The 22,382-nt window shown below is 40.7% G+C and overlaps 2 protein-coding genes and 1 pseudogene across 2 annotated transcripts; all 3 read right to left on the bottom strand.

Moving 5' to 3' along the window:
- Window positions 1–243: 243 nt before the first annotated feature.
- LOC146719345 (uncharacterized) lies at window positions 244–4,232 on the bottom strand (annotated as a pseudogene).
- Window positions 4,233–4,520: 288 nt separating this feature from the next.
- On the bottom strand, window positions 4,521–9,517 carry LOC146719344 (uncharacterized). The gene is made up of 2 exons (XM_085463708.1): window positions 4,778–9,517; window positions 4,521–4,688 (listed from the first exon to the last, which is right to left on the bottom strand). The coding sequence occupies exon 1, from the start codon at window positions 8,226–8,228 to the stop codon at window positions 6,813–6,815; it is 1,416 nt and encodes a 471-aa protein (XP_085319834.1). The 5' UTR covers window positions 8,229–9,517; the 3' UTR covers window positions 4,521–4,688; window positions 4,778–6,812.
- A 1,031-nt stretch (window positions 9,518–10,548) lies between these two features.
- LOC146719343 (uncharacterized) lies at window positions 10,549–15,815 on the bottom strand. Its single transcript, XM_085463721.1, has one exon. The coding sequence runs from the start codon at window positions 14,542–14,544 to the stop codon at window positions 13,129–13,131; it is 1,416 nt and encodes a 471-aa protein (XP_085319847.1). The 5' UTR covers window positions 14,545–15,815; the 3' UTR covers window positions 10,549–13,128.
- Window positions 15,816–22,382: the final 6,567 nt, after the last annotated feature.

The following is a 22,382-nucleotide window of genomic DNA, read 5'->3' as shown; positions in this document are numbered from 1 at the left end:
GCACTTACCCCTGGTACATCCACATCTACCCACACACATGTTGAAAGATGCAAACCCAGCAATGTGGATTGTCAACACTGAAAACAATCAGTAAGCAAAGACAACAGGGATCAATTTTGTCTGTTTATTTAGCATCCACAACATTTGTAGTCGTCTTCTGCACAGGGGAAGTCCACACACACCGTGTGGTACCACTTTCCACAGAAGGTGCAATCTGCAAGACTGAATGAGATTGTCAGGGTCATTGTCTGACTGTTTATTACTAATCACCTGCTGTACATTCACAGTAACTGCCATCTCCTTATAAATGTTCGTTAGATTAACCACACTTAAACAGACTGTATATAACTACCAACTCTAAAATGTTTGTTTGCAGAGAAAAGACACAATTTTTCAATTCAATTCAATTTTTTTCTTTATTGTCCCACAAGGGGAAATTAGTTTAGCAGCAGGAGGATAAGAACAACAGAACAATACTATAAAACAATAATAACAATAATAATGATAGAAAATTCAAGGACAATTATTTGCCATTAAGGAGACAAGACGCAGTAGGGATAAAAGAGACCTGGAGTCTTTTAGTCCTCCTCGGAGGTACTCTAAAACGGCGGCCGGAAGGCAACAACTCAAACTCACTGTGAAGTGGATGGTTCACACAATTAATAATAGAATGAGCCTTTCTAAGCACGTTTCTATTGTAAATGGCCAAACGTCCATCTTGCTAGCGCTCTGAAATTTTGCTAGCGGTTTTTACCAGAAATCCCAACCGATTCTTATTCTTCACCGTCAGGTTACCAAACCAGGCAGCGATACAAAAAGACATCACAGATTCGATAAAACTTCTATAAAACAAAGACAACATCTCAGATGAGACATTAAAAGATCTCATTTTCCTTAAAAAGAACAGTCTTTGTTGAACTTTTTTAGTAGTGGCATCAGCATGAGATTCAAAACACAGTTTATGGTCAAGTACCACACCTAGATATTTATAACTCTCAACGATCCCAACATCGGCAGTTTTAATGATAGTGGGTGATGAGCTATAAGAGGACTTCCTAAAATCAATAATCATGTCTTTAGTTTTTGACACGTTCAGTGAGAGGAAGGACTCATCACACCAATTCACAAAATCATCTACAACCTGTCCATGGCCTGACTCGTCCCCCACTAGAAGACTGACGATCACTGTGTCGTCAGCAAACTTCAGGATGTGTCTGTTTGTGAAATTGCTGCGACACTCATTTGTGTACAGAATGAACAGAAGGGGAGAGAGGCAGCAACCCTGGGGTGATCCAGAAGAGGAGGAGAGCACATCAGAAAAGACATGATTCACCCTCACACATTGTGACCTATTAGTCAGAAAGTCTGTCACCCAGCCGACCAGACTAGTGTCAAGCTTGAAATGATTGTAAAGCCTGTCAGCAAGTAAGAGGGTTGAATTGTATTAAATGCAGATGAAAAGTCAGCAAATAATAATCTTGCGTGGGTGTGGGGGGCCTCAAGATGCTTATACAAGAGATGCAGGAGTGTGACAGCAGCATCCTCCACACCTCTCCCTGCTCTATAGGCAAACTGGAAGGGGTCAAGATGGTGTTCAACATGCATTAAAATCTCCTTCTTAATTATCTTCTCAAATGTCTTCATCACTAAAGAAGTCAGCGCCACAGGCCTAAAATCATTCAGTGCCTTAGGAGAACTGCCCTTAGCAACAGGAACAATGACAGCATGTTTCCAAATCTTAGGTACTGTCTGTAGCTCTGAAGAAAGTGAGAAGATATAGTGAAAAATCCCACTCAGCTGATCAGCACAAGTTCTCAGTACCTGTCCACAGATGTTATCAGGTCCAGGACTCTTGCTTTTGGTGTGTCTGAAAAGATTAGCTACCCCTGTCTCATCAATACAAATAGATGGGGGAGTGATAGTCCTTTCCCTCAGTGTGCTGGTCTGCCTAGAGCAGTCATAGTTCTCAAAACGAAGGTAAAAACTGTTAAGATCGTCTGCCAGATGTTTGTCAGAGGTAAACCCTTCTAGGGTAATGCTGCTTTTACCTTTCGTCTGTAACCCTGCCATTGTTTTCATACCAAGCCAAGCTCTTTTGAGGTTGTTACTACTGAGTTCTGCCTCAATCTTATTTCTATACCTCATCTTGGCAATCTTTATTGCAGCCCTCACCTCCTTCCTCAATATTCTCACAGTGGGAGCGTCTCCCTCGTTAAAAGCAATTTTCCTTTTAAGAATCAGATCCTTAATATCTTTAGAGAGCCACGGTTTGTTATTAGGGAAAGTCTTAAATTCTCTGACTGGAACCACAGAGTCTTTGCAAAAAGAGATGTAGCTACACACCACATCGGTGAGTTCATCCAAATCAGAAGTGCTCTCTTGAAACAAGGAGCAGTCAGTGCAATCAAAACACCCCTGAAGGGCAACACAACTGTCTTCTGTCCAGACATTAGTCCGCTTCACACAGGCCTTCTCCCTCCTAACCACAGATCTGTAGACAGGGAGGAGGTGAATAACATTGTGATCCGAAGAACCTAGCGCAGGTCCGGCCACAGACTTGTATGCCCCCTTAATTGGTCCATAACACAAATCCAGCGTTTTGTTATTCCTTGTAGGACAAGTGACATATTGAAAGAAATTGTTCAGTGATTTCTTAAGATTACAATTGTTAAAATCACCGAGAATAAAATTTGGAGCATCCGGTGAGAGAGTCTGCAGATTGTGTACCACTTTAAAAATGGCATCGGCAGCAACTTTAACGTCAGCCTTAGGATGAATGTAAACAACAGTGACAAAAATTTGAGGGAACTCCCTCGGTAAGTAAAAAGGCCTGACAGATACTGAAAGGAGCTCGATGTCAGAAAGACACAACCGCTCCCGCACAGTAAAATTATTACACCAGCCCTGGTTGATATACAAACAAACCCCTCCTCCGTGAGATTTGCGTGTTACTCCACAGTTCCGATCCAGCCTGACAGGGGTCCCAAAGCCGCTGATTCGCAGTGAAGTGTCACTGTCCATATCGGTCAGCCATGTCTCGGTAAGCGCCATCAGACAAGCCTCCCTGTATTCCCGTAGATGAAGCACATTCCCTTGTAATTCATCCGTTTTGTTCCTAAGAGATTGGACATTGGCCAGAATCATAGAAGGCAGAGGAACACGATTCCTCCTCCGAAGTTTTCTTACACGCTGACGCACACCGCCTTTCTTTCCGCGTTTTCTCAAGCGGCGGGGCTTTCCAAAATTTGTCTTTGACCGGGGAAATAAATCCTCACCAAGAATCACATCTGTCCGAGCATTAGAAGAGTCGTGCATAGACAAACAGGACCACCGTAATCCAAGGAGTTCCTCGCGTGTATAAGTGATTGTCAGTGAGAGTGAATGACTCCAGGTGAATATCGCCAACAACAATAAAACTAAGGTGTAGAAGATCTCCATCTCGGCAAAAAGTTAAAACCACGGTTAAGAACAGAGTTAAAAACAAAGGTTAAAAACAAAAAGAGAAAGTAAATGCCAATAAACACCTGCTGCAGGTCGCCACAAGAGCAGCGCCCGTCTCACAGCTGGTCGCCGCAGGCAGACTACGCTAACGACATGTGATGTTACAACACTAGTGAAATATTAGTGTCATTTCATTCTTTTCAAAGGTTTATTTGCATGACGCACAAACTGACAAGTTTGAAAGGTACAAATGTGTTGTGCATGAAACGAATTCAAACGTGGTGCAGATGTGTGTCACAGGCTGATCTGGCTGTAGGCTGTGGCACTTGGCCAGAGGTGGCGCTGGTTGATTCGAGTCCATGTTAGTGCACAAAGTAAACTGCTCGCTTTAGTTGTGAAGCAAAAACGCTGAAACCGGAGAAATAAAACGTAGGAGAGGAACGATAACGACGACGATTCTCACTCCCTTAGCTCCTCCGCTTGATAAAATGACATCCATCAGTTTTGGAGTGCAATGGTCAAGTGTAGCCATTCAAGACTTGCAGTGGTTATTCTCTTGAACTCCTCCTTTATCTGTAGACCACACAAACAGAAGAATTAAACCTTGCAGACTATTAGCTATACCGCATTAATGAATGCTCTAATACATTGCGCAACGACGTACTGGGAAACTCACAGAAAACCTCCGCCTGCCCCACTCCTGCTTTACAGGTGAAAATAGAGCAACAGGACCGCTGAGTCTTTGACTTTATTTATTTTCTGCTGTGTTTTACTTGCATCTATTTGAAAGACTGAGTGTAAACACAAAAATATTTTATTTTATGAGCTGGAATGTGTAGAAAATAGGTTTAAATGTTAAACTAATTTATTCAAGTCAGAGAATGTTGCATATAATTAAATGTTTGCTTGATGCATGAAGTTAAAAGATTAAAACTAATAAAACAAGTTAAAAAAAGAGACTTTTCCATTTGATTACATTTTGTATGATGGATTATGCAGAAAAAGTAGAATTGGGCTGTCACGGTCTCGCTGGCAGACCGTGGGGATGTGGGGAAAGGAGGACCCAAAATGCAGGACTCTACAGTGCAACAGTGTTTATTTACAGTGGTGACAATCCGAACAACAATAAATCCCCCCGTGCGATCCCAACTCCCGTTCCGTGTCTTCTCCTTTATCCCGTGCTCCGTGCTCTGTCTCCGTTCCCTGTGTACTCTCCGTGTGCTGCCTCCTGGTCGCCACAATTCCTCCTGAGGAAACACGCATACCAAAGGCAGCCGTGAGTACAAAACCTAACAGTAGACTTGCACTAACCTTGCACAATACACTTAAGACTGACGGGAAGTCACTCAACGATCCAGCGTCGAGGAGCTCTCAGCCACACTGTTTTGAAGCTCCTCTGACGAGGCTTGATCGGCGCCAGGTGTGTGTGGATTCCTGGGTGGGACCGGTCAGCTGGCAGGGCCACACCCACCAGGCCTAAAAGTGCCTGCCACGACCGCACCCTCACATACACAAGCACACACCCCTAAACACCTGACAGTACACCAACACGGAAAAACAGGACAGCAGACACAACCATAATAACAACAACCACAATAATGATAATAATAATAATAATAATAATAATAATAACTACAATAGTAGTCCACACTGCTCACGGACCCCGAATCCCTGGAACTGGGTCCGTGACATGGGCTGAAAAATCTATCGCTTTATCACCTACTCAGGTTGTAAATCGTGTTTTTAAAAAGTAACTAAGTAACTAAGTAATTAATTACTTTTGAAAATAAGTAATCAGTAAAGTAACGGGATTACTTTTTTGGGGAAGTAATCAGTAATTAGTTACTGATGACTTTTTTCAAGTAACTTGACCAACACTGACTATCAGTAACATCATAGCACCACCCAGCTGTATAGAAACTCCGTCATGCTAGCTCACGCAGTACGAGTTATTGTAACTGACTGTAAAAAGTCAGCACAACGAAAATAAACTCCAGCTAAACTTGGTTTATATCTGACCCAGATAGACTGCAGGTCATAACTGAGAAACACCAAACACTCTTCATGTTATCATTCATATTTCATCCACACAAATATTTTATTTCTTTTTGTCCACTGGGCAGGTGACCTGCAGAATCATGTCTGCCCCAGCTGGATACCTTTTCACACACACCGTGACGTCAGACACACTCACTTCTGCTTAGCGCACAATTTCACTTCATTCGTCAACCATCCACACACCACGTACTGCCCAATAAATACTTTGCAGTGTATTTCACCCTTGGACTTCTTTTACGTTTGCGGCAGGAAACGCGACTTACTCCAAAACCCAGGCTACGTGTACACAACAGATCACAGAATTCTAGTTTCTAGGTATGTGTGTGCATGTGAGTGTGTGCATGTGTGTGCATGTGTCTGTGTGTGTGTGTATGCGTGTCCATGTGTGTGTGTTTTTGGGGATGCATTTGTGTGACCTCCTGCTCACCAAAAGGGTCATAAAGGCAGGACGTTTACTAAAGAAGAAAACAGAACCCTCACATAGGCTGTGCCTATAATAAAAGACTACAGCCTCCCCCCACCATTCAACAGGCTGGGGAGGGGGTCACAAACACAGGAATGTGCTTTTTTTCATGTATTCATGTCCAGGTTTGTTCATGTTCATGTCAGGGTTCTTCATGTTGTGTTTTAGTTCACCCAGTTTAGGTTAAAGTTTAGTTTTGCATCAGTTTGCCTTGCCCCTTTCTTTGTACCCTTCGATCAGCCTTATTGAACTGCTGGAGTGATGATGTCCTATGACAATGAGATTATCACATGACATTTTTGAATGGGGATATTTCTTTTGAACTGTTTTCAATTTAACGTAATATTTAAGTGTTTCTTAGTTTCAGACTAGTTGGTTAGTCTATTTCAACGTTTTAAACCATATCCCAGGGTTTTTACTTCACCATTGATGGGGTTTTAACAAGCAAATAAAAGACAGAGCTTAATTCTGTAAAGATTAGATGAAAAATACTCAAAGGATAAATTCAATTGGTTTATTATTTTGTTACATAAGTTGAAAAAAGTAAAACAAGTAACTACAGAAACAACAAAAGAAAAGTTAAACAAGTAAATGAAGGGGGGAAAGGAGGAGGGGAGAAAACCCCAACAATCCCCTCTGAGCAAGCACGAGGCGACAGTGGTGAGGAAAAACTGCCTTTTGACGGGCAGAAACCTCCAGCAGAACCAGGCTCAGGAGGGGACAGTCAACTGCTGGGACTGGTTGGGGGGGGGGAGGGTGAAAAAAGATGAAGAAGGTGGAGAATATGTGTTGGGGGGACAGGAGAGGTGCAAAGTAAGATGGGGCACAGGTGGAGGAGGACGAGGCTAAATCATCTGAATAAGCGGCAGAACCAGCCTTTTTTCTTCTTTTTCAGGTATTTTTCCATGAGCTCGTTCTCCAGGATAAGGGTTCTCAGCTGATCGTTTGTTTCTGCATTCTGCTGCTCGAGTTGCTGGCATCTTTGCTTCATTTCTTTTAAGGTTGCTTGTTTTTTTCTAAGCTTTTCTTGCTTTTTGTTGTGCATCTCTTCTAACAGCTCGTTTTTTCTCTGGATTTCTTGACTCGTACGCTGCAGGTCTTCATGTATTTTCTCTTGTTGTTGCTTTTGTGCCTGCATTTCAATTATTTGGCTCTTCAAGTCATTGGACTTCAACAACATCTCATTAATGACCTTTGAGTGTTTTCTCTTCATTCCATCAATCCTACACTGCATCTCTGAACATCGTTTTTCCAGTATTTCCTTTTCTCTTTGCAGTTCAGGAGTTTCATCACAAAGTTCTAGCAATGCTAGATTCCTTCTCTCAAAGTCCTGGATAATACGTTTTTCTTCTTCCTGTTGCTTTTTTTCTTCAAGAAGCTCTTTATTTTTGCGCTTTATTTGACCAAACCTGACTATCAGATTGTTGTACAATTTCCGTGTGGCTTTGAGTTTGTCCTTCATTTGTATTTCCTTTTCTCTTTTCAGTTGAAGTGTTTCCTCATATTCTTTATTATAAAATTCTTGCAATTCTAGATGCCTTCTCTCAAAGTCCTGGATAATACGTTTTTCTTCTTCCTGTTGCTTTTTCTCTTCAAGAAGCTCTTTATTTTTGCGCTTTGTTTCACCACACTTGACTTTCAGATCGTTGTACAATTTCTGCATGGCTTTGAGTTCGTCCTGCATTTGTATTTCCTGTTCAGTCTTCTGTTGGTGGATTTTTTCAATTGTTTTCTCCGCTGCATTGAGCTTTCCTCGAAGCACCTGATTCTGTTTCTCAATGTTTTGGAGATCCCACTGTATCTCCTCAATAGTAGCTTTCTTTCCTTGAAGCTGGGCAGATGTTTCTTTTAATTCAGCACTCTGTGTTCCTGATGAAAGAAAACGAGAAAAAATCTTCTCTCGTCCTTCACCAAACTTCACTCCCGAGCCCTCGTTGATCATTTTTATATCAGGCTGGCGTTGCTGTTTTTCTTCCAGGTCTTTATTTCGTGCTTCCAGTTGTCTGCACTTTTCCACTAGTTGAAGCTTCTCTTCTTCAATTTGTTTAATTTTGTAATGTAGGTCAGATTTTTCCTTCTGACTTTCCTGTAATGTTCTTAGGACTGATAAGACACCATCCGTGGTAATTTCTCCTGAAGAGATTGGCCGCACAATTTCTCCTGGAGAGATTGGCCGCACAATTTCTCCTGGAGAGATTGGCCGGCCAGAACACAAAGGACAGGCAGCATAATCTTTTTGTCTTTGTTGGCCTTTTCGTGGAGGCATGTTGGAGCCTGTGCACAGTGACTCTGAAAAGGCTTAGAAATATTTCCAAATGGATCTCTGGTCGAACGTTTGAAGGCTGTGAACAAACTGATAAATTGCTGCTTCTGACCCCTATTTATAGACTTCAGATCAAAGGCAACATAGTCCTTGTGACATCATCACTCCGTAAGCCAATCAGATTGTCACATGACATTTTAGAATGGGGATGTTTTGTTTTAAATTGTTTTCAAATTTAACTTTAGTGTTTCTTAGTTTAAGACCAGTTGGGCCAACACTTTCAGGCTGCTCACAAGGTGCAAAATGGCGGTACCTGCTCCACGTCACGGGTTCTATTTATGGACTCACCTGGCAACTTTAGTGATGTCACTGCTGATGTCACTGTTGGTGTGACCTCATGACTCATTCATGCTATCTGAACTGTGGTGTAATTATGAGGTCACAGGGGGACGTGAATTTATTCACAAAGTTGATAGAGAGTTTGTAACTCAAAGACACAATGATGCAGTCAAATCATTTGGAATTAAATATCTCTGTCAGTGCGCCCCAGGGTGGCAGTGGCTACAATGTAGCTTGCCGTCACCGGTGTGTGAATGGGTGGATGACTGGATGTGTAAGGTGCTTTGGGGTCCTTAGGGACTAGTAAAGCGCTATATAAATACAGGCCATTTACCATCTGTAAATTACAACATTTAGAGGGTTCTGACATCACAGTCATCTTTCTGACATCACATCCAGTCTCTCTGCTGTGATGTCAAATATCAATGCCAGACTTGCTTCTCTGTTGTGATGTCAAATATCAAGCTGAAGTCTATGTATCACGTGTCTCTCCCATTTTGTAGAATTTGCGACCACAAAGTCTGGGTTCTTTTCTAGGTCAGCTCTTACTCGTTCTGGTAGACCTGCCAGATTCATCTCTCTGTTGTGATGTCAAATATCAATGTTTGACACAATTTCGGACCATCTGCTCAAGCCCAACAATAACAAGCATTGCCCTGGTGATTGAGGATCAGATTGTCCTCAATGACGTCTGTGATTTCCCTAATGCAGTTGCACTTTTTCTTGGACTCATCTATGCACTTAACCTGGACTATCTAAAGGACTTAAGGTACACTTTTGAAGTAATTCAAAAGGTGTTCGTGGGTCTTGGTACTCAGTGCTCTGCCTGGGGTTCATGCTTTAAAGAATAATTTGCTGAAACGGTGGGCAGAAAAGTGTTCGTGATAACAAAATCTGTTCTCATGCTGGGTTTTTTTTTAAGTAACCCAGTGCTATGATTTGACCATGATTTGGTCAATAAAGTCATCTTTAAAGTCACTGCATACACTTCAGTAATTATTTAATTTATTTCTTTTTATATTCATACTAGAAAAAAAAGCAATATCTGACTAATATTTCATATTATCAGTTCCATTGATATCGTACAGATAAAAATATTGGTAACAGCATTGTTTGTTTCTGTGGGTATGTTCTTGGTATCTTAGCAGTTCTTGTCATTACCGCTTGATTATAGTACACCTGAACTATCCAGTGCTGGCTCTGCACTTAGGATGTATCATGATTTAATAGTTAGTTAGTTTTTATTTTCATGTGCTATGAAACAAGTGTGTGTTTCACTTTACATGTTTGAACCTTAGGGGTGACACAGGACTTTGTATTGCTAGAAAAACTTAAAGAAACAGAATAAAACATTTTCCCATCGTAAAGAAAACGCCCTTAAAATATGGACAATAACAAATCTCTGTGTAAAAGAACAGTACCAAAAAAGATGTGTCACAGTTTCTGGATGATCCCCACAGAAAGTACAATTAGTATTTATGTCCCTTTTAAATTTGACCATGTAGTGACTGGCTGGATAACATTTATGTAGAATTTTAAAAGAGACTTCTTTCACCTTATTTATGTAGCCCTGTCTGCAATTATTCGGGCTTGCAGTATAAAGAAAAAGTCTACTGTTATAAAAAGTGGTTAAAATATAAATAGTTGATAAAAGGTTTAAAAATCAAATGCAAGTACAAATGTATTTCATTTACAGTTAAGAGTCCAATAAATAAAAGGGTTTCATGATTTAGAGTTCATTTTCTGTGCACACTAAATATGTTGGGGTGTAACCTAAGCTTATTTACCCATCTAATGTCAGTTATCTCAATATTGTATTGTCATTGGTTGTTGTGCTGACGAGCCAGTCAATGTCACTCTTCTCTGTTATGGGGGCGGGACGAGTGGTAACAGTTTGTGTGAATCTGTGGGAGCGGACACAGAAGCTAAGTCCGAAGAGAGAGATGTCGTAAGGCAAACGTGGTGTGGATTTTGCATCTAAGTGTATCATTGAGGTCGACTACCCGTGGTCCTGATATTACTTATTTGTGATCTGCAAGAGGTAAATGAGACTGTGTGCCTTGACATTTGTACTGTAACTATTCGTTATAGTGATGCTAACTAGCGACTTGCTAATTAGCGCAGCTTACCGCGTTATGTGCTGTGATGCCATGCTGTATGTTTAGCTCTGTGATTTTCAGTCAAAGCATGCTAATGCTAAATCGTTATGTGATAGCATTTGGTATTGTTAGCTCAAGTGTTTTAATATGTTTAGAAGCCGAGGGACGCTCTGAAAGGAGAGGGAGAGAGAGGTTTCTGCCCGGATGGACCCTGCTATTTCCTCGCCCCTGACTGTTTTCTTACCCCTGAATGTCTTCACTACTGGTGAACTAACTGCTAACTGCCCGTTTCTGATTGCCCCACTAACAAACTCATTGGACTTGTGAGTACTAACTGGAACTAAAGTGCACGTATTTTGTTTATTGCTCAGTTTGAGTGAAGCGGCCATCAGTTTTAGGCCTCACCGCACCCGAACTTCGAATCAGGCCTGCAACAAGCACTGTGCTACCGGTGTAGTGTGGACAGGTTAAAGTGTGTGTGTGTTTGTGTGTGGGGGCCCACTGTTACAAATTTAGTTTAAATTGAGTAAGTGTTGTAGTTTTAATCAAAGTTATTATCAAAGGTTGAAATTCATCCCTTTTAAAGGTGTGAGCTGTTGTAACTGAAATAACAGTTGGCACTAAAGAAAGAGGTATTTTGTGTTGATCTTTTATTGAAAATCCATGTAGTCACATTTACAGTATTTTTGTTTGTTCATTTGAATTCAATTCATTTTATAAAAGTAACTGTTTATTTTATTCATTTCTTTTTGTCTAAACAAATACCCGGTGAGGGATAAATTTGTGTAAAATACAGTTGTGGTGGTCCTTATTAGTTAAATTAGAGGGTATCAGGTATCATTACTAGTAGCACTACGAACCCAGGCCCAGTCTCATTGTACTACATACTCTAGCTTTACCATAGCTACGTGGGACCTGGGTTACATTTACAATCAAATATTTATGGGGGACCATCCAGACTGTCTTCCACTTGATATCTGTTTGCACTATAATATAATATAATACATCATGTTGCTATTTAATGTTTTTTGTTCGTGTTGCAGCTGCTCTGTGAGCCAAGCTTTCGTTGTCTAAATTCAATGGCAATATATCTCTGCACCACACGATAGCGATAGACACAGTCTGTGCTCTGCTTCCGCCACCAGTCATCTTTAAATCTTTTTTTATTCAATGAAACCTTTATTTAACTGTCCATCTCGCAGCATTACTTAAAAAAAATCATATTTAAATACAAAAATTAAATACATGAACGACAGTAGTAGAAAATTGATAAAATAACAGCAAATAAATATATTTACAAATGATAGCAACATCAATGGAATAAAACCATGAACACCAGCAGCAGGAGAAAGAGGCCTGTATCTACATTATTACTCTGGCAGCTCAGTCTCCATACAGACAGGACACGTTGCAGCGTAATTGCAGACAGGTGCGTGGGCCTGAGCTCCGCCCCGGCAGAATGACGAGTGGAAGAAAGCAGCAACACAATAAACATATGTAGCCTTGCGGAGCCGGCCGGGCAGACACCGAGACCGTGACAGAGTGCAAAGATTTTATATGTGACAACACACAAAAAAACACAACAAAAATCAGAATGTGTTTGTGATTTGGATTTTTATTTAAAGGTGGAAGCTTTTTTCTTTTCTTTTTTTGCCAGATTAGACATTGTGATTCGTTTCATTGAAGTATACTTTAGTTTTTTTGTTTTACTTTGATGCTATAATAGATGTGCATCAATTTGCATCATGGCAAAACAACAGTCTCCTCAAGCTGCTTTATACTGTAAGGTGAAAACACTACAGTAAAAGCCAGAAAACCCCAACAATCCAATGATCCCCTTTTGAGCAAGCACTGGGCGACAGTGGAGAGGAAAAACTCCCTTTAGGAAGAAACCTCCGGCAGAACCAGGCTCAAGAAGGGACGGCCATCTGCTGCGACCGGTTGGGGGTGGCTGGGCAATCTCAGTCCACGAGGGCCGGGGACACCGGCCCTCGTGGACTGAGAATGCCCAGCCATGATATAGGGAGACAAGATGAAGTATACTTCTAATGGCCTATTTTAGCAGTTAATTTTTAACAATCAACTGGTGGTAATCCATCATCAGAATTGAGGAAAGGTGGTGTTGATGGAGACTCTACAGGAGGATTCACTGGTACAATTCCTCTTGGAAGTGGCGCTCTTTCTTCTCCAGCCAATTCACTTTGGATATAAATCTTTCCCGTTGCTTTTTTGTGGAGTGCAGTTTCTCTTCGTGCGCCACCTTTTCAGCCAGTGGTGAGGAAAAACTGCCTTTTGACGGGCAGAAACCTCCAGCAGAACCAGGCTCAGGAGGGGACAGTCAACTGCTGGGACTGGTTGGGGGGGGGGGAGGGTGAAAAAAGATGAAGAAGGTGGAGAATATGTGTTGGGGGGACAGGAGAGGTGCAAAGTAAGATGGGGCACAGGTGGAGGAGGACGAGGCTAAATCATCTGAATAAGCGGCAGAACCAGCCTTTTTTCTTCTTTTTCAGGTATTTTTCCATGAGCTCGTTCTCCAGGATAAGGGTTCTCAGCTGATCGTTTGTTTCTGCATTCTGCTGCTCGAGTTGCTGGCATCTTTGCTTCATTTCTTTTAAGGTTGCTTGTTTTTTTCTAAGCTTTTCTTGCTTTTTGTTGTGCATCTCTTCTAACAGCTCGTTTTTTCTCTGGATTTCTTGACTCGTACGCTGCAGGTCTTCATGTATTTTCTCTTGTTGTTGCTTTTGTGCCTGCATTTCAATTATTTGGCTCTTCAAGTCATTGGACTTCAACAACATCTCATTAATGACCTTTGAGTGTTTTCTCTTCATTCCATCAATCCTACACTGCATCTCTGAACATCGTTTTTCCAGTATTTCCTTTTCTCTTTGCAGTTCAGGAGTTTCATCACAAAGTTCTAGCAATGCTAGATTCCTTCTCTCAAAGTCCTGGATAATACGTTGTTCTTCTTCCTGTTGCTTTTTTTCTTCAAGAAGCTCTTTATTTTTGCGCTTTATTTGACCAAACCTGACTATCAGATTGTTGTACAATTTCCGTGTGGCTTTGAGTTTGTCCTTCATTTGTATTTCCTTTTCTCTTTTCAGTTGAAGTGTTTCCTCATATTCTTTATTATAAAATTCTTGCAATTCTAGATGCCTTCTCTCAAAGTCCTGGATAATACGTTTTTCTTCTTCCTGTTGCTTTTTCTCTTCAAGAAGCTCTTTATTTTTGCGCTTTGTTTCACCACACTTGACTTTCAGATCGTTGTACAATTTCTGCATGGCTTTGAGTTCGTCCTGCATTTGTATTTCCTGTTCAGTCTTCTGTTGGTGGATTTTTTCAATTGTTTTCTCCGCTGCATTGAGCTTTCCTCGAAGCACCTGATTCTGTTTCTCAATGTTTTGGAGATCCCACTGTATCTCCTCAATAGTAGCTTTCTTTCCTTGAAGCTGGGCAGATGTTTCTTTTAATTCAGCACTCTGTGTTCCTGATGAAAGAAAACGAGAAAAAATCTTCTCTCGTCCTTCACCAAACTTCACTCCCGAGCCCTCGTTGATCATTTTTATATCAGGCTGGCGTTGCTGTTTTTCTTCCAGGTCTTTATTTCGTGCTTCCAGTTGTCTGCACTTTTCCACTAGTTGAAGCTTCTCTTCTTCAATTTGTTTAATTTTGTAATGTAGGTCAGATTTTTCCTTCTGACTTTCCTGTAATGTTCTTAGGACTGATAAGACACCATCCGTGGTAATTTCTCCTGAAGAGATTGGCCGCACAATTTCTCCTGGAGAGATTGGCCGCACAATTTCTCCTGGAGAGATTGGCCGGCCAGAACACAAAGGACAGGCAGCATAATCTTTTTGTCTTTGTTGGCCTTTTCGTGGAGGCATGTTGGAGCCTGTGCACAGTGACTCTGAAAAGGCTTAGAAATATTTCCAAATGGATCTCTGGTCGAACGTTTGAAGGCTGTGAACAAACTGATAAATTGCTGCTTCTGACCCCTATTTATAGACTTCAGATCAAAGGCAACATAGTCCTTGTGACATCATCACTCCGTAAGCCAATCAGATTGTCACATGACATTTTAGAATGGGGATGTTTTGTTTTAAATTGTTTTCAAATTTAACTTTAGTGTTTCTTAGTTTAAGACCAGTTGGGCCAACACTTTCAGGCTGCTCACAAGGTGCAAAATGGCGGTACCTGCTCCACGTCACGGGTTCTATTTATGGACTCACCTGGCAACTTTAGTGATGTCACTGCTGATGTCACTGTTGGTGTGACCTCATGACTCATTCATGCTATCTGAACTGTGGTGTAATTATGAGGTCACAGGGGGACGTGAATTTATTCACAAAGTTGATAGAGAGTTTGGGTCATAACTCAAAGACGCAATGATGCAGTCAAATCATTTGGAATTAAATATCTCTGTCAGTGCGCCCCAGGGTGGCAGTGGCTACAATGTAGCTTGCCGTCACCGGTGTGTGAATGGGTGGATGACTGGATGTGTAAGGTGCTTTGGGGTCCTTAGGGACTAGTAAAGCGCTATATAAATACAGGCCATTTACCATCTGTAAATTACAACATTTAGAGGGTTCTGACATCACAGTCATCTTTCTGACATCACATCCAGTCTCTCTGCTGTGATGTCAAATATCAATGCCAGACTCGCTTCTCTGTTGTGATGTCAAATATCAAGCTGAAGTCTATGTATCACGTGTCTCTCCCATTTTGTAGAATTTGCGACCACAAAGTCTGGGTTCTTTTCTAGGTCAGCTCTTACTCGTTCTGGTAGACCTGCCAGATTCATCTCTCTGTTGTGATGTCAAATATCAATGTTTGACACAATTTCGGACCATCTGCTCAAGCCCAACAATAACAAGCATTGCCCTGGTGATTGAGGATCAGATTGTCCTCAATGACGTCTGTGATTTCCCTAATGCAGTTGCACTTTTTCTTGGACTCATCTATGCACTTAACCTGGACTATCTAAAGGACTTAAGGTACACTTTTGAAGTAATTCAAAAGGTGTTCGTGGGTCTTGGTACTCAGTGCTCTGCCTGGGGTTCATGCTTTAAAGAATAATTTGCTGAAACGGTGGGCAGAAAAGTGTTCGTGATAACAAAATCTGTTCTCATGCTGGGTTTTTTTTTAAGTAACCCAGTGCTATGATTTGATCATGATTTGGTCAATAAAGTCATCTTAAAAGTCACTGCATACACTTCAGTAATTATTTAATTTATTTCTTTTTATATTCATACTAGAAAAAAAAGCAATATCTGACTAATATTTCATATTATCAGTTCCATTGATATCGTACAGATAAAAATATTGGTAACAGCATTGTTTGTTTCTGTGGGTATGTTCTTGGTATCTTAGCAGTTCTTGTCATTACCGCTTGATTATAGTACACCTGAACTATCCAGTGCTGGCTCTGCACTTAGGATGTATCATGATTTAATAGTTAGTTAGTTTTTATTTTCATGTGCTATGAAACAAGTGTGTGTTTCACTTTACATGTTTGAACCTTAGGGGTGACACAGGACTTTGTATTGCTAGAAAAACTTAAAGAAACAGAATAAAACATTTTCCCATCGTAAAGAAAACTCCCTTAAAATATGGACAATAACAAATCTCTGTGTAAAAGAACAGTACCAAAAAAGATGTGTCACAGTTTCTGGATGATCCCCACAGAAAGTACAATTAGTATTTATGTCCCTTTTAAATTTGACCATGTAGTGACTGGCTGGATAACATTTATGTAGAATTTTAAAAGAGACTTCTTTCACCTTATTTATGTAGCCCTGTCTGCAATTATTCGGGCTTGCAGTATAAAGAAAAAGTCTACTGTTATAAAAAGTGGTTAAAATATAAATAGTTGATAAAAGGTTTAAAAATCAAATGCAAGTACAAATGTATTTCATTTACAGTTAAGAGTCCAATAAATAAAAGGGTTTCATGATTTAGAGTTCATTTTCTGTGCACACTAAATATGTTGGGGTGTAACCTAAGCTTATTTACCCATCTAATGTCAGTTATCTCAATATTGTATTGTCATTGGTTGTTGTGCTGACGAGCCAGTCAATGTCACTCTTCTCTGTTATGGGGGCGGGACGAGTGGTAACAGTTTGTGTGAATCTGTGGGAGCGGACACAGAAGCTAAGTCCGAAGAGAGAGATGTCGTAAGGCAAACGTGGTGTGGATTTTGCATCTAAGTGTATCATTGAGGTCGACTACCCGTGGTCCTGATATTACTTATTTGTGATCTGCAAGAGGTAAATGAGACTGTGTGCCTTGACATTTGTACTGTAACTATTCGTTATAGTGATGCTAACTAGCGACTTGCTAATTAGCGCAGCTTACCGCGTTATGTGCTGTGATGCCATGCTGTATGTTTAGCTCTGTGATTTTCAGTCAAAGCATGCTAATGCTAAATCGTTATGTGATAGCATTTGGTATTGTTAGCTCAAGTGTTTTAATATGTTTAGAAGCCGAGGGACGCTCTGAAAGGAGAGGGAGAGAGAGGTTTCTGCCCGGATGGACCCTGCTATTTCCTCGCCCCTGACTGTTTTCTTACCCCTGAATGTCTTCACTACTGGTGAACTAACTGCTAACTGCCCGTTTCTGATTGCCCCACTAACAAACTCATTGGACTTGTGAGTACTAACTGGAACTAAAGTGCACGTATTTTGTTTATTGCTCAGTTTGAGTGAAGCGGCCATCAGTTTTAGGCCTCACCGCACCCGAACTTCGAATCAGGCCTGCAACAAGCACTGTGCTACCGGTGTAGTGTGGACAGGTTAAAGTGTGTGTGTGTTTGTGTGTGGGGGCCCACTGTTACAAATTTAGTTTAAATTGAGTAAGTGTTGTAGTTTTAATCAAAGTTATTATCAAAGGGTGAAATTCATCCCTTTTAAAGGTGTGAGCTGTTGTAACTGAAATAACAGTTGGCACTAAAGAAAGAGGTATTTTGTGTTGATCTTTTATTGAAAATCCATGTAGTCACATTTACAGTATTTTTGTTTGTTCATTTGAATTCAATTCATTTTATAAAAGTAACTGTTTATTTTATTCATTTCTTTTTGTCTAAACAAATACCCGGTGAGGGATAAATTTGTGTAAAATACAGTTGTGGTGGTCCTTATTAGTTAAATTAGAGGGTATCAGGTATCATTACTGTTAGATTTGTATTGTTGATTGTCATTTATGCTTAGAAATATTTACTCATATATGCTTAGAAGTGTATATAATCATTGGTGGATTGAAAGGATGTTTCATCCTAAAGTAACAGCTCTGTGTAGCATGAAGGGGGAGTGCGTTCACTCCCTCTACAGAGTGTTCCGGCATAGATTACACACACACACAGTATTCTTTGTTCACATGTATACCTATGTAAGATGTCATATGTTAATGACCCTATGCATATTCATGTAACCACAATAAAAGGAGTGCTATGGGGAGCCTGGCTGAGAGTCTGATGGAGGCTAGGTGGTGGGACGACACTTGGCTCCAGCCAGATTTCCCTCATGCATGAGTAAACCAGCCTGCTTGTGTCTTGCTTTGCAGTGTAATTATATTGTCTTCAACGTTCCAGCGGATAGGTACAAGCTACAAACCTATCATTAATTGGTCCTTCGATGCCGGAGCCCTGGGATCGCATTCACCGAGGGGGGGGAGAGGCACGCTGAAAGACTGACGTCAGCCAGGAAGTTCCTGTGGATTCGCTGTCTGTCCTTTCTCCTCGATGAATGACGATTGGCGGGATTCGAGGCTACATTACACGCTAAGCAACACCGAGTAAGTTTAAGTCTTTGCCGCTGTGTGCAGCAAAGCACGCGGTCACTGTGTGAGGTTGCGTTGAAAGTCTTTATCACTGTGTGCGATAAAGCGCGTGATCACTGCTATGTAAGTCTTTGCCACTGTGTGCGGCAGAGCACGTGGTCACTGTGTGAGACTGCGTTGAGACAATAGGCCTAATTTTTGTTGGTTGTGAGTGAGGATATTTGTTGTTGTTGTTGTGTGAGTGTGTGCGGAGTAGAACACGTGGTCTGCGACACCGACTGTTGTTGTTATCATGGTTTCCTAAGCAGCCAGGAGTGTGTGGAAAAGGCCAGCCCACATCAGCAGCTGTGCTCTGGTGGGTGGCTTTCCCCCCACCCCTTGCTGACACAAAATGTTAACTCTTTAGCTTGCCCTGTTCGACAACAGCCTGTGCGCCAAACCATTGAGGTGGATAGTTGTTAAAAGTAACCTACATTAAGCTTGTGGTTGCTCAAATTCAGTACAATGACATGTGAAGTGATATAGGTAAATATTTAAACTCATGAAGTGCATAGAGGCACTTGACCTGTGTGGAAGACTGTCGTCTTATTATGAGCCATTGTTGAGATATAGAGCACATCTGTGAAAACAACTAATATGCTGCAACTACTGTGTGATGTCGCGTTGCAGTTTTGTTTTTGTTTTTTGAGCTGATGAGCAAGCTACACATTATCAGATCAGGAGCTGTCTGAGAACTACTCAAAGAAAGGGAAACAGAGTGTGCAGCGTTTCCATGAGCAGTTTTTCTGCACCTTGACTCGTGTGTGTGTGTGTGTGTGTGTGTGTGTGTGTGTGTGTGTGTGTGTGTGTGTGTGTGTGTGTGGCATCAGCATCATGTTTTTGTTTATTTGTTTTGTTGGATTAAAAATAATTAAATAAACTGGTGATCATGCCTATGGATCACCATGGCACATATCTCCAGCCATATGATTTATTTATGCAGATGAAAAAGTGAGTGTGAATGTGTCTGACATCACAGTGTTTTTGTGCACTGTGCAAAAGTGATTGCCTTTGATTGTGAGTGAGAGCAGTGATTTTGCGGATCACCAGCTATTGTAAAGGGAAAAAAAAAAAAAGAGTGAAAAAGAGACAAATTACATTGTAGACGAAGAAAAATAATCATAGGAAAAAGGTTTTGTGTTGATCAGCCAAAAAACAACTACAATGTCATTTTCTGCTTTAAGAAAGGATTGTTCACACAAACACGGACAGAGAGAGAGAGAGAGAGAGAGATGTGTGTTGATTAAGCAGTGATGATAATGAACATGTCTTAGTTTGTCACTTTCAGGTGAAAAGCAGACCTGAATCAATTTTCCACATGCAGCAGTCGGACGGAAGAAATTTATAGTTAAACATCATTGGAAACATGCAGGCCAAGTTCTGGCTGACTTATATACAGCGCAATGTGTTTCTCAACCTCACAAACTCACAAGCAAGCTCACTCCTCCCTGAAGAATGCAGCTCCAAAGCAATAACATGGCAGATAAAGAGACAGCATCAAGTCCTGAGCAAAAAGTCTCAGCAAGCAGCAGCAATGTGGACAAACAGCATCAGAGAAGAGCAAACCCATCATCCTGACTGATCGGATGAATGGCACTGTGTTTACAACAAGCTGCAACTTCACTATGCATGTGAAGAAAACTTTCGAGGAGAACTGAGGAGACTGTTGGAGTTTGACATTTGCCACCTGTGGAGTAAAATGGCAAGAAGAGACAGTGGAACACAGGACAAAGCTGAAGGAGAACTGCCGGCTGGGGACTGTTGCAAGTGGGAGAGGACAAAAGAGTGAGATGACAACAGAGTGAGAGTAAGTGGAAACACAGAGGAATGCTGTTATTAAATGTGGGAAATCAAAATTTGGGTTAGCAAATCTGGGGAAAAGAAAACTGACTGCTTAAGTTGGAAAATTGTGAAGGAGTCTGAAACAAATAGAAACATACAAAATCACACAAACAAGCAGAACATGAATTAACTTTACTAACAATTCCAAACACAAAATGACTCATGAAGACTCATAGCACATTAGTTAAGAAATGATCAAATAATAGCAGAGAAGTGTGTAGGAAAGGCAGCTTTAAGAACATGCTCTGCTGCATATGCAGCTCCACAGACATGCATTAGACCTGTCTAATTACACAAACCTGCAATGAAAATTAGTTTATCTTTCATCAGTGTTAAAATAGTGTCAATTTAGCAGACACTTGTTATCAAATACTGAATTTATCCTAAAAAAAATTGACTCTAGGTTGCAGGACAACAATTTACCCTTTGTGGGGAAAAAAAAAAAATCCTGGTTTGATGAATCAGTGATCAGGCAATAAATTTAGTGTTAAAATGGTAAATTGGGAGAAGCTTCCTGCTTGATTGATGCAGCAAGTAATTTACTGTATGAGGGAAATTGTCTTTTGTGATACTATTTTGAACATGCTTTCCTGTTGTCCTGTCAACTTAGTGGGTTAATGGCTGATATGCAAATTAGTTGATCGGTTTTAGATTAATGAAAGGTGACTGAATTCTAGCACGAGTGGATGAGATGTGTTTGAGTGGAAACTCTAAAACACTGAGTTCCCTGCTTTGATGTGCGAGTGAATTCTGTATCTAGATATACAACTCTGAATACGTCAGAACAAACGTCTTTTGTGAAGTGCATGACAGCATGTCACATGTTTTATGATGAAGGGAAAAAGGAAAATTGAATAAAATAGATCTGTGGCCTAAATGAGTGAAGAGCACAGACCGGGTGATTAAACTCATAAGTTAATAAGACATTAGACTGTTGTGTGTTGTGCAGCTGATGGTTGGTTTGGAGTGAATCTAGCTGATGATTCTTCTCCTGTTGTGAAGTTGATGAGGAGCTTGTGTCATGACTTAACAAGGCCTTTTTATTTTGATACTTTCACAGAGCACTGAAAGTTTGGTTTGATAATTTGTTATTTTTCATTTTTTATCTTTTGAACAGGCACTGATTTTGTTTGAAAGTGCTATACGACCGATTGAGAAAGCCACTTATTTGGGACAATTATGTCCCAGCCTAAAAAAAAAAGGATTCAGCGAGCATTACAGTTCTTCATGTGGTTTGCTCACATGATTTATACCAGGACACCTGGTTGATGTTTTTCCTACTACAGGATTTTTGGGTTTATGTGTGAGGAAAACTGTGTTTACAGGTTATGAGTGGTGATGCTGTTACACTGTGTTTTGGGAAAATGTGACGTTACTTTGATGGTTGATTTTATGGTGTTTTTATGGCACCTCTGGAACCTGTTGACCTGTGTCTGACCTCCATCTGACCACAGTCAATGTGTATTGCTAATGTTTGTTTCTTTGAGAATGCTGTGGAAGATTCAGCTGAAACGGACAAGTGACATGAGTAAAACAAATAAGAGATTACGGTATTTATGGAATAGTTTATTATGGGCTCTTTGCTGGCCACTTTGAGCCCATAATAATAATATGTGAGTGGAGTGACTTTGCTTAAGAGAAGTCACCGATTACATTAATGTTAACTGAGCACATGGGATGATCCATGTTTGAGGCGAATTATGGTAATAATAGTGATTTAATGATTTGAGAAAACCTGCACATGACACTTGTCTTGCCCGTGCTGAATGCTTATTACTCTTTTGATATAATTGTTTATACGTGTGAAGTTTGATTTTATTTCCAGATCTTATGTATGCAGGCTCCTGGTGGAGCCAGTTTTTAAGACAGGGATCCAGGTTTGGTGAGTTGACGCATGAGAGTGTCCATGCGTCAAGAGGTGGGGTCCAGAATTAACATTAAACAATGTTTACTATTATTGTTGCAGTGATTTGTGTGATTAGCCGTTTATTTACAAGTATTAAACCTATGCAAGTGGTGCACCCATGTTCAGATGAGGCTTTGATGGCCTATAAGTGAAGTTCACTGA

Source organism: Copadichromis virginalis, linkage group LG1, assembly GCF_057382275.1.
Source record: "Copadichromis virginalis isolate Kocher_CV1m ecotype Utaka linkage group LG1, C_Virginalis_male_GT1.1, whole genome shotgun sequence".
In the NCBI taxonomy this organism is placed as follows: Eukaryota; Metazoa; Chordata; class Actinopteri; order Cichliformes; family Cichlidae; genus Copadichromis; species Copadichromis virginalis.
The sequence above is the reverse complement of the archived record's forward strand: the minus strand, read 5'-3'. Positions and strand labels throughout refer to the sequence as shown.

What these genes read in the sequence shown, in the direction of transcription:
- LOC146719344 (XM_085463708.1), bottom strand. Translation starts at nt 8,228, where the DNA reads ATGCCTCCACGAAAAGGCCAACAAAGACAAAAAGATTATGCTGCCTGT.
- LOC146719343 (XM_085463721.1), bottom strand. Translation starts at nt 14,544, where the DNA reads ATGCCTCCACGAAAAGGCCAACAAAGACAAAAAGATTATGCTGCCTGT.